Here is an 11,620-nt window from a genome sequence, read left to right as displayed (position 1 = left end):
TCATCCTCCATAACCACCATCACCTCTTCTGGACAAGACATTCCCCTCTCACTGGCACTTACCAACCTTGCTGTGTGACTGGACCCTCACCTGACATTCAACAACCACATCAAACATCTGTGCAAGTCTTCGTTTTTCAAAACTATTGCCAAACTCTGTCCCACCCTCACCCTTCCTGTTGCAGAGAAACTCGTCGGCGCCTTTGCCTCCTCCAGGCTGGACTACTGCAACGCACGTCTTCACTTTGAGATTTCATTGAAGTGAAAAGTGCATTACAAATAAAATGTACTATTATTACTATCTCTGTGTTCCACTTTGCAAAGTAGCCAGTGTTTCTAGTGTGCTTCTAACTTTCCAGGCAGATAATTGTGTGGGTTTTCCAACAAAAATCAACCTGTAGAGAAAAGTGAGATGGTGTGTTGTTTTGTACTCATTAAAAATTTTCCTGTTTTTTCATGATGGTATCATGTGATTGATCTGCTAATACACTCCTTCAAAATATTACTGCAAACAAACTGCTTTGATTATCACAACCTTGCACACATTTGTCACATCATTATGCATTCAGTAAAGTATAACTATGAATATAATCATTTCAACTATATTTCTCATAAACCCTGTCAACCTTACATTATCCTGAGAAGAATTAATGCAGCTGGCAGCTAAACCACAGCAACAAATCCAGCAGGAGGCAAATTGAAGTCTGCTTATACAGCTGCAGCTTTTCATACAGTTGCAGCTATATAAGCAAAGACTTCAGTATCTAATATGAAACACAATCAAGTGTTTATGATTCTTTTAAGAAAGGTGTCATGTTCTCCTCAAACACAGCTTGTTAGTCCAGTCAGATCTGTTTCTTCCAGATGTTACTGCACAGGAAATTGGTTTTATTTTTTTGTATGTCTTCATACAAAGGTTTACAAAGCACCACCACAGACAAACATCACATTTTGACAAGATGACCAGGACTGCAACTCATTTACACACATATGAACTTAACATGACATTTTTCAAAGTACTTGATGGTTAAACTCATGTTCATTTGTTAAATCAGGGCGCACCAGTGCCCATTCGTTTCAAATATAATAGATTTTAAAAACAACACAACATTTAATTCTGAGTTTTTTTCTCTTAACAGTGAGATGTCTCCAATTGTCTTTGTTTGCGAATTCATTGTGCTTCTCTAAGAGTCACCACATATTCACTGGGCAGTTCTTATTAGACCCATCTTTCTGTAATATGCAATAAACTCAGAGTCAGCGTTAAAGCACAGTCTAAAGGTACTGTAAATTTGAAAGGACTATTATTGATCTGAATGATTTGTTACATGTTTTTCAAGGTTGGTCAACGTTGATGTTTCTGGACTACAGTTTTAAACTTTCATGTGGTGCAATAAATTTTCATGTTGAGTATAATTTTCCCCACGTTACAAATATGGGCTCTCCCCTGCGTGAGTTCTCATGTGTCGCATCAGTGCTGATGTAGCTTTAAATTCTTTTCCACATATGCTGCAGATACAAGGTTTCTGGTATGTGTGAGTTTTCATGTGGACATTCAAAATTTCAGTCTGATTGAAGCTTTTGCCACATGTCTTACAAGAAAAAGGCTTCTCGCCTGTGTGGGTTCTCATGTGGCGCAACAAATGATTGCACTGAATGAATTTTTTCCCACACGTCTCACAAGAATATGGCTTCTCACCTGTGTGAATTCTTATGTGGCACAACAAATGACCACGTTGAGTAAAAGTTTTCCCGCATGTTTTGCAAGAATGCAGCTTTTCACCTGTGTGAGTTCTCATGTGGGTTATCAAGTCAACAGTACCTCGAAACCGTTTGTCACATATTTCACAAGCATATGGCTTCTCACCTGTGTGTATTCTTTTGTGGTATTTAATTGAAGACATTCGAGTGAATTTTTTCCCACAAGTACTGCAAGCATATGGCTTCTCACCTGTGTGGCTTCTGCGATGATACCTCATTTTTGACCTGTACTTAAACGCCTTTCCACAAACATCACACTTGACAGGCTTTCTCCCTGTCTCTGTGTCAGTATCACTGTGACTCGCTGACATGTGAGAGTTTTCTTCCATGTTGTTTTGACTTCTTCCTCTGAGATGTCTCTTCTTTGGCTTCAGCTCTGCACTTCTAGTTGATTCTAAGTCTATGTGCCTCTTTCTCCGTTGTGCTCGGCTCTCTGCTACTGAGCTCTCTGGCTCTCTGAACTGGTCACTGTCTGGTTCTGTTTCACTGTTGTCACTTTCCCCGGAAGCCTCCAGCCTCAGTACAAACTGCTCTCCCTCCTGACTGGAGCAGAGTTCCTCCTGTCCCTCTTTAATCTGTGGAGGCTCTGGGTCCTCCTGGTTCAGACTTGAGTTGCTGTCCTGGTTACAGAGCTGCTTGTCAGCAGAAACGTCCCACTTGTTACACACACGTTGATGTGGGAAGTCTGTAGAGACAAATAGACGCAAGAAAAAGGTCAGTCACAGCTCTGTTCAATTGAGGAAACACATTTTTTTTGATGTGCACCTGTGCTAGTAACTTTTGTGTTATCAATTCAAAATCCCCCCCCGACTCAGTGACGATTAAGCGGTGTATAGATAATGGATGGATGGATGGATAGTTTTACATACCTATTCTGTGTAACGTTATTTTAGGTTTCCAGAGGATATCCAGCAGTCTGTGCTGATGATCACTGTCTTCTTTGCACTGGACAATGGTTTTTTTAGACTCTGTGAATGTTTCCTCAGCAGCAGCAGATGCTAACATTTCCTCGGCTATTTCGTCACATGTGGACTTGCACTGTAACAGCAAAAAGGTGCAGGATGCTTTCTGTCCCTGTTTAACCTGTGGGAGCTCTGGGCCCTCTTGGTTCAGACTGCTGCAGGGTTCCTCCTGTGGCTCCTTAATCTGTGGAGGCACTGGGTCCTCCTGGTTCAGAATGGAGTTCCTCTCCTGGTTACAGGGTTGCTGGTCAGCAAAAAACTCCTCCTGATTACAGGCATGTTGCTGTGGGAAGTCTGTAGAGACAAAAGGACAAAAGAAGAAGGTCAGTCACAGTTATGTGCAGTTAAGGAAATACATACAAGTTGAAGCCATTAGCAGGCTGTCCAAATTACAGCTTTTCTGTGTGCACCTGTGCAAGTAACTGTTGATGTACAACACTCTTTTGTATTAAAGCTCAGTGTAAAAACATTCAGAGATGCTGATCATCACTGTTGTCAGTTCAAATGACAAACAGCAGGTCAAATCAGATGTCGCTCCCTTACAGCGTCTCTGCAGTTTGATAGAAAAGCTGCTTTAACACAACGCTACTGTCTGCACTCAGCAACGACTGTTTGAGACGTCTTCTCCAGTAAAACAATCAGCTGATCATCTCATCATTTGGAACTTGATGCCAGCAACACATTTCAGAAAACGTGCATCTGTGAAAAGTGAGCAGAGAAGACAGGTGACGTGAAGATAACACTGCTCATAAGCTTACTCTAAATAACGTCTGGCCAAAATATCTGCATTTTTGAAACCAAAATCTTGAATGGCTGATGGCAGTGAAGTGAAGCCAGTGCTGGCCAGAGTACTAGCAGCTCTCCTGTTGATGATATTATAGTTAAACCTTCCAACAAGCACAGGGGGAAAATAGCACTTATTGACAAACGGTTCAGTTTTCATGAAAGACAACAGGTGAAAAAAAAAATCAGAAATTGTACAAAAAAGAGAGAGAGAGACAGAGAGAGAGAAGTCCTGTCACCGTCACACTTGCATTCTAAACTAGTCAGCCTCAGGAAAACACTGCTGTAGTCAAAGAGTTTAACTCAGTTTCTGCCTTGAATTATGCACACTGTATGTTTAAAGTTTAGAAAAGAGATACATTAGTGGCATCCATTGCAGTTACCCATAAAAATAAATGTCATGTAGAGTACTGCTTAGGATTCCAAATCAGTCATATCCATTAGGTAGTTCATTAAGACCATTCTAGTTTTACATACCTATTCTGTGTAACTTTAATTCAGGTATCAAAGTGATATCCAGCAGTCTGTGCTGACGATCGTTGTTTTCCTCGCACTGGACGATTGTTTTTTGAGATTCTGTGAATGTTTCATCAGCATCCACAGACTGCAGGACTTCTCTGGATATTTCTTCACATATGGACTTGCACTGAAACAGAGCAAAGGTGTCAGTATCCTGCTTCAGTTCAAGCTGCTCTCCCTCCCGAGTGGTGCAGAGTTCCCCCTGTACCTCTTTAACCTGTGGAGGCTCTGGGTCCTCTTGGTCCAGACTGGTGCTGGGTCCCTCCTGTCCCTGTTTAATTTGTGCAGGCTCTGAGTCATTCTGGTTCAAAGTGGTGCAGAGTTCCTGCTGTCCCACTTTAATCTGTAGAGGCTCTGGGTCCTCCTGGTCCAGACTGGAGTTCCTCTCCTGGTTACTGAGCTGCTGGTCAGTGAGAACTTCCTCCTCCTTACAGACACTTTGCTGTGGGAAATCTGGAGCAAGAAAGGACCAAATGAAAAATGTTACACACCCATCCATCCATCCATCCATCCATCCCCTGTCTCTTATCCAGACTATGAAGCTGATGGCAGCAGGCATTACAGCCATTCCTCTCCCTACCAAAAGTTTTGAGGCCCTCCTGGGGGATCCTGAGGTGTTCGCAGAGCAGATAAGATATGTAATCCCTCCAGCAAGTTCTAGTTTTACCCGGGGGTCTCCCCTACAAATTGGATGTGCCCTGAGGACTTGCACAGGAAGTTGCCCAGTCGACAAAAAAAACACAACTAAGTAAATAACTATGAATTTCAGTAAGAAGCAACAGAGCTTCTCTTTTAGTTCTTAGAGACATTTCAATAGTCACCCAAGAGGCTTCCTCAATAGATGAAATGTCTTCAAGGCCAATATGTGAAGTTCAGTTGTTTTTTACTGAAGCTTATTGGATCACTTATTGGACCTGAGGGCTGTACTACGAAGCAAGTTTTCCCTACACAGGCTTTCTTTGTGTGGTCAGCTTGACAAAAACTATCCATCCATTAATAGATATCAGGTATCACAAAGTAGTTATCAACTTCTTTCTGCTTCAGACTCTTTGTGCGTTCACATGGAAGGAGGCATATATAAGGTAAACAACCACTGAAGTCGTAGCCAGTTGACTTACAGATCTTACTAAGCATAGCAGAGTTCAACACATTATAAATGGCCTAAATTTAAAAAAAAAAACACAGCTGGAGAATTGGGACATAAATGACACAGGACGGCATCTATATAATATTGAAAAGCATGTGGGTGTTGGAAGGAGGGTGGGTGGAAACAGATGGGCATACAGGACACAAAAACAATCTGAATAATAAGATCCAACTGGATTTTGTGCAATCAGCATCGGTTCAGCATGTGTTAGTGGAACTTAGTATCTATAAGCAGTAAGGCAGCAAAGCTTAACCTAACAGTAGAGTCTCATTGGAGCAGCATTATGGTGAACATATGCCCAACTGATCACAATTATTTCACAAACACACCTGATAGAGATTTTTTTTCGTTTTTTTGAAAATCCCACTTTTCTTTTCCAATCCAAAGGGGGGCGGTAATGCACCTTAAGCCGCCAACAACCCTCCCAAAAACAAAGAGGTTCACGTTGCGTTAGCGTGGCTCGGCAGCCCCGTTAGTTCGTCACCTTTAAGTTTGTCAGCTTTTTGCTTGCTCCCACTTACACGTCATGTCTATAAAGTCCGCAGTGATCCTCTTGTTCACTCACTTCATCCTGTATTTTCCACATTCAGACAGTCACATTTCTACATACCTGTGGTGTGTAACGTTATCCGTGGTTTCCAGATGTTGTCCAGCAGTCCGCGCTGACGATCGATCTCTTCCTCGTACTGAACGATGGTTTTTTCAAACTCTGCGAATATTTCTTCAGCAGCAGCAGTTAGTCGCTCGTTGATCAACTCTCTCAGATTCCGAACTGAACTCATCTTTACTTCAGCTGCAGGGTTATTGATCTGTGACCCGGCAGCAAAACCGCCTTTACAAACTTCCACACATTAGTAAAGCTGACTTCCGCCAGGTGTCACACTGTGAAGTTCCGGCAGAAACACGGAGTTAACTTTTTGACAGCAGCAGTTCTTGCATAATTCACACAGTCACAGATAGTTTGACTGGACTTTATAGTTTATAAGCTTATTACAAATGACAACAGTCAGAGTTTAATCTAATGAATAACGTGAACTCACAAAGTACAAAAATCTTAAACTGTATGTTTCTTAATTAAAGCGTTAAGTATTTAATGTGTGTTTAATCTAAATGTAATCTGACCAATTTGAAGACAAGTATGTACTTAGAGTACTTGAGCAAATGTACTCAGGTAGGCTGTTGTTCAGAGAGTACTGTCATATCCAATACATAGATCCTGTATGTAGGGGAAATCAACAAAGCTGCTCTGTAGAAATACTCTAACAAGTCAAACTCCTGCATATGAATTCTTCAAAAGTATACGTATGCTTAGAGTAGCAAAAGTACTAATAATCTAGAATGGCCTGTTTCAGAACTGTGCACCCCATACTACTGAATTATAACTCCTGATGCATTAATGTGTTTGTAATGAAGTTGAGCTTCATTACCTACAAGAGTGACATTCTGGGATAAATATAAGACACCAGACAATGAGGGTGGGATGAGTTTAATGAGTTTGATGAGTGTAGCATGTGCTGTTCGATGGCTTCTCCTCACGGCGCTGAGTGACAACAGTAGTGAGGCCTGTAAGAGAAAGGAAGCAGTTTCAGGAACAGGATTAAGTAATTGGACTTAATTGGTAGCTGAATGACCATAGAAGCGGGTATGTGGCATTGTTTTAAGTGTGGTTGTGTAGATTGAAAGCGTGTGACGACTCACCTCTTCTGTCTCCTCAGGTGTTCCAGCCAAAAGAGTCCCCATGGCCTGGAACACAATTTTTAAAGGTTCCGGGGCAAACCAAGTCTAGTTGAAGAGAGGGGGGATAATAATTTCCCTAGGTGATTAAAATAATTGCAATTGTTTGATGGAGATGTTGGAAGTTGTTTTTATGAAATAAAGATTTAGTTTTAATGTTTGTTATTAAAGTTAAAGTAGTGAAGTGTTGTGTTTCTGTGTATTTCTTGTGCGTGATTAGTTTAGGTCAACCTGTATGTTGGTAGGTTTGAGGGGCTGATTAGGGGGTTGCCTATAAAAAGCTGGCAGTTGAGTGAGAGCAAGAAGAGGAAAAGAGCGTCACCACTTATGCCACCAACTAATCGCCTTGCTTCGTGTTTTTGTTTTTTGTCTCATTTTTGTAATATGACTGTTGGTGAATAAACACCTAGTTGGTTTGCACCTTATCTGGCCTCAAGTCTCCTGCTTCATCCAGCCGCAAAACGGTCATCCTAACAGTGTTCATCACTTTTATGATGCAGCTGGTGAAGGTGAATCTGATTTTAATATCTACTGCTAGTTTGTAAAAACCTTCCTGCGTGGGGATTAGGAAAGTTGATCCTTAATGAATAAAAACTTACATATTAAAATAATAAAACAATAATGCATCATAATTTATTTGCTGATTGTATATTGGGTGTATATTTAAATATGCAAAGTAACTGAAATTGTGCAATAAATATAGTTGAGTGAAAAGTAGGATATTTGTCTTAAAAACCGTAGAGTAGACGTATAAAGTAGCATAAAATGGAAATGCTTGTAATACTAATGAGCACAGTACTTAGGTGTACTTACTTACTTACTTGACAGTACTTTTGGTCTCCACAGGATTTGCTGAGACTGACAAAAATGCCATTCATTTAGACAAATGTAGCAAACTGAATGAATTTCAAAGGTCCAAAATAAGACATATACTTAGAGCATACTACAAATTAAAAGTACCATTTTTGAAGAAAATAGATTTTTTTTATAAATCCTGCACTGTTTTGGCCCCTTAGATTTTAGCTGATGCCCTTTTAGGGAGGCACAACTGTGTGGGGCATTAGATTTTCAACTTTCTAACTGCAAGATGATTTTTTTTTTCTAAAGAAAATGAAAAACAGCTTGATGAATGTTGTGAGCACAGTCTTTGGTCAGATGAGACCAATATAAAGTTGTTGGGCTCAGATGGAATACAGCATGTTTGGTGTGAACCTGACCAGGACTGCAACAATAAATGCATAATCCTGACAGTGAAGCACGGAGGAGGGAGTGTGATGATACAGGGATGCATGAGTGCAAATTGTGTTGGTGTGATGACATTAGGCCATTTACCACTGCAGGAACTTGTGGGTCCTTTTAGGGCATTCTGAGCCTTTGTGCCTGTTCTAACTGCAAGAACCATCCCTGTTGAACCTCCTTCGGGGTTGTTTCCAGGGGAGGGAAGCGTGCAGACATCTGAGCGGCCCTGAAAAACTTCCTTGGTGGTCGCGCCAAATATTTTCTGATTTATCAAACAGGACCATTTCTGCCCTCTTGACATCCTTGTCCAGTAGCAATGTTCTCATCTCGAGCAATCGACAATGTAAAAGTCACCATATAGACTGACATAACAAACCTCCAGTGTTCTATTTTGTAAATGCTCATCGAACTGGAGTTGTGTCCAGTAACTTTTGTCATTGTCTGTGATATGGATGCCTGTGGATATACCAAAATACTGGCTGAAAAAATGACTCACAATCTGCAGAAGAAGAATATTCAGGCATGATAACCACCCAAAGCACACTGCCAAAAATCATACGAAAGAAGAGCAAAGTAAAAACTATGACCTGGAACAGTATGTCACCTGACTTGAAATCCAATCTAACACCTTAAGGGTATTTTAAAGAGAAAGGTGGAGCAACACAACCCCTCCAACCACGACCAGACAAAAAAAGGTTCTCTATAAAGAATTTTTTCACAAAATTGTGGACACAGGATGAGGATGATTGAGTCCACCATCAAAAATAAAAGTGGACATGCAAAGTACTGCAAAAATAAAATATTTGAATTTCAGTAATAAAAGGTGTTCTGACTTTTGTTGCGTTGACTTCCTCCTTTGGGAGCTGCATTTTTAATATAGTCTATCTACAACTGTCAATGTAGACTATTGATTTTTAATTTGGCAAAAGATCAAATACCCTATTGTTTGACTTTAATAATTGTAAGATGATACAATGTAGAATTGTTTGACATTTTACTGAAACAGCACACACACCTCTGTTATATAGTGTATCTAGTGACACCATGGCCAAATTGAAAACATGCCAGTTTCATTAATTCCACAGACAGCCAGTAACCAATGAGTAGAGCTGAAAATTTAGTCTTTTAATCATTTTTAGTGACATTAGGTTTCCTGGCAACAGTTCTGATAATTGATCCCATAAGAGAGCCATTTTTTTAAAACCAAAAAATGGCAAATATTCTCTGGAACCATTAACAAAAAATTCATTTTAAAAAATACATGAATCTTTGATAGTATCACAGTTTTACATTACAAAAAACTCTACACTTTGTGGTTTTGGTCAACAACAAAAAAAAAGAAGAGGAAAACTTTAATAATTAAATGCTTTCACATAATTTTTTTTGACATTTTCTGCACTGGTCAATCATCAGTCACTGAGGAAAATAACTGATAAAAATGTACAGTGTTTCTGTAATAAATAGTATGACTTCACCAGAGGTTTCTGTGAGTTAATTACACGACACATAAATAAGTGAAGCAATTTTGTGAAACACAAAAACTTCACAAAGTAGCACCATTGAATGTAGAAGCATAAATTACTTGAGAAATTACAGGACAATTGAAGTCAATGGAAACAACCGCAAACAAACAAACAAACAAACAAACAAAATAAAACACTTAAACCTATTTAAGTAGTGAACATTACAATTTACACAATCTGGTTCCCCCATTGTTGCAATCATTTCTCAACTGATAGCAGTAGTAAGCTTTTAATAAGTTTTTAGGAAAACATACATTTCTTTATGCCCTTTGATGTACAGGAGGCACTTGATTGTAATACAAGTAAACACAGGGCTGGAAGACACTGCTGTGAACAGCAAAACACAAAGACACTTTTATTTTTTTAATTTAAAATTAAATTAAAAAATTTGAGTTGTGGTTAACCAATATGACTTCTGACATGTTTTCTTCAAGCTTCGTTCCTAGATTAATTTTTCAGGACTACGTCTTGACACCTGTGTGAGTTGTCATGTGGCGCAACATATGGCCACGTTGAACGAAGCTTTTCCCACACGTTTCACAAAAATATGGCCTTTCGCCTGTGTGAGTTCTCAGGTGTTGTATCAGCGGTGATGCAGATTTAAAATGTTTTTCACAGATGCTGCACGCATAAGGTTTTTCACCTGTGTGAGATCTTACGTGTACTTTTAGTGTTGATGCATCTTTAAACAATTTCCCACAAGTGTTGCAGGGGTAAGGCCTCTCCCCTGTGTGGGTTCTCATGTGGAGCAACAATTTATCACTTAATCTGAAACTTTTCCCACATGTTTTGCAGGAATACGGTTTCTCACCAGTGTGAAGTCTAAAGTGGATTTTAAGATGATAGCTACAACTGAAGACTTTCCCACACGTTTTGCAAGGGTACATATTCTCACCTGTATGACTTTTCATATGAATTTTAAGGTAAGAGCTACTAATGAAACTTTTCCCACATGTTTTGCAAGAATATGGCTTCTCACCTGTGTGAATTATAACATGCTTTTTTAGTCCTGATGAGTTGCTAAATCTTTTCTCACAGGTGTGACATACATACGGTTTCTCACCTGTGTGGGTCTTCATATGGCGTTTCAAGTAAGAGCTAAAACTGAAACTTTTCTCACAGGTTTTGCAAGAATATGGCTTGTCACCTGTGTGGACTCTTTGATGATACATCAGCAATGATACCTTGTAGAATCTTTTCCCACAAATTTTGCAAACATACACCTTCTCACCTGTGTGGATTCTCTGATGTCTCTGCATTTGATACTCATCTTTAAAAGCTTTATCGCAAACAGCACATTTTATAGATTTTCCCCCCGTATCAGTATTACTGTGATTCTCTGACAACTGAGAGTTGACTACATTGTTCCTGTGATGTTTCTTTGTTGGCATCTGCTTTGCATTTCCAGTTAATCCTGAATCCACATCCTTGTTTCTGTCCTGATCTGGGCTCTCAGCTGAAAGGCAGTCGTGAGAAAGGAGCTGGTCACTGTTCGGTTCTGGTTTACTTTGGTCACTTTTCTCATTCGTAGAAGTCACCATGAAGGTATCAGTCTCCAGCTTTACTATGAGCAGCTCTCCCTCCTGACTGGTGCAGAGTTCCTCCTGTTCCTCTTTAATCTGTGGAGGCTCTGGATCTTCCTGATCTAAACCAGCAAAAAGTTCTTCCTGTTCCTCTTTCATCTGTGGAGGCTCTGGATAATCCTGTTCCTCTTTAATCTGAGATGACTCTGAGTCCTCCTGGTTCATACTGATGCAGAGTTCCTCTTGTTCCTCTTTAACCTGTGGAGGCTCTGGGTCCTCCTGGTCCAGACTGGAATTCGTCTTGTGGCTACAGAGCTGTTGGTCAACCTTCTCCTCCTTACAGACATAATGCTGTGGCAGGTCTGGAGGGACAAAGGGACGCAAGAAAAGATAACTAATGTGATAGAAAAACACACAACTGAGCAAATGT

The 11,620-nt window shown here is 40.0% G+C and overlaps 2 protein-coding genes across 4 annotated transcripts in view; both read right to left on the bottom strand.

Moving 5' to 3' along the window:
- Positions 1 to 849: 849 nt before the first annotated feature.
- LOC103367687 (zinc finger protein 37-like) lies at positions 850 to 5,964 on the bottom strand. 2 transcript variants are annotated; one of them, XM_008295799.1, is made up of 5 exons: positions 5,782 to 5,964; positions 4,233 to 4,477; positions 3,983 to 4,151; positions 2,630 to 3,016; positions 850 to 2,445 (listed from the first exon to the last, which is right to left on the bottom strand). In XM_008295799.1, exons 1-5 carry the CDS (start codon positions 5,951 to 5,953, stop codon positions 1,427 to 1,429), a joined length of 1,992 nt encoding a protein of 663 aa, XP_008294021.1. In that variant the 5' UTR covers positions 5,954 to 5,964; the 3' UTR covers positions 850 to 1,426. The 2 variants fall into 2 exon arrangements, with proteins under 2 accessions (XP_008294021.1, XP_008294022.1); XM_008295800.1 differs by lacking the exon at positions 2,630 to 3,016.
- A 3,284-nt stretch (positions 5,965 to 9,248) lies between these two features.
- LOC103367689 (zinc finger protein 664-like) overlaps positions 9,249 to 11,620 on the bottom strand; it is a 13,138-nt gene continuing 10,766 nt past the window's right edge. The window contains exon 2 of one of the 2 annotated variants that reach the window (XM_008295802.1): positions 9,249 to 11,448. In XM_008295802.1, the coding sequence (XP_008294024.1) occupies positions 10,129 to 11,448 (1,320 nt within the window). In that variant the 3' untranslated portion in view covers positions 9,249 to 10,128. Of the gene's footprint in view, positions 11,553 to 11,620 lie in introns of both variants that reach the window. The other variant, XM_008295801.1, reaches the window with a different exon arrangement.

Source organism: Stegastes partitus, unplaced genomic scaffold (assembly GCF_000690725.1).
Source record: "Stegastes partitus isolate 25-593 unplaced genomic scaffold, Stegastes_partitus-1.0.2 Scaffold1078, whole genome shotgun sequence".
Classification (NCBI taxonomy): domain Eukaryota; kingdom Metazoa; phylum Chordata; class Actinopteri; family Pomacentridae; genus Stegastes; species Stegastes partitus.
This window is presented reverse-complemented; position numbering and strand designations above follow the sequence as displayed.

Coding starts and splice junctions, on each gene's coding strand:
- LOC103367687 (XM_008295799.1), bottom strand. CDS start 5,953: ATGAGTTCAGTTCGGAATCTGAGAGAGTTGATCAACGAGCGACTAACT. Junction 3,017..3,982: donor ATTAAAGTTACACAGAATAG/GTATGTAAAACT, acceptor TTGTCTCTACAG/ACTTCCCACAGCAACATGCC. Junction 2,446..2,629: donor AATAACGTTACACAGAATAG/GTATGTAAAACT, acceptor TTGTCTCTACAG/ACTTCCCACATCAACGTGTG.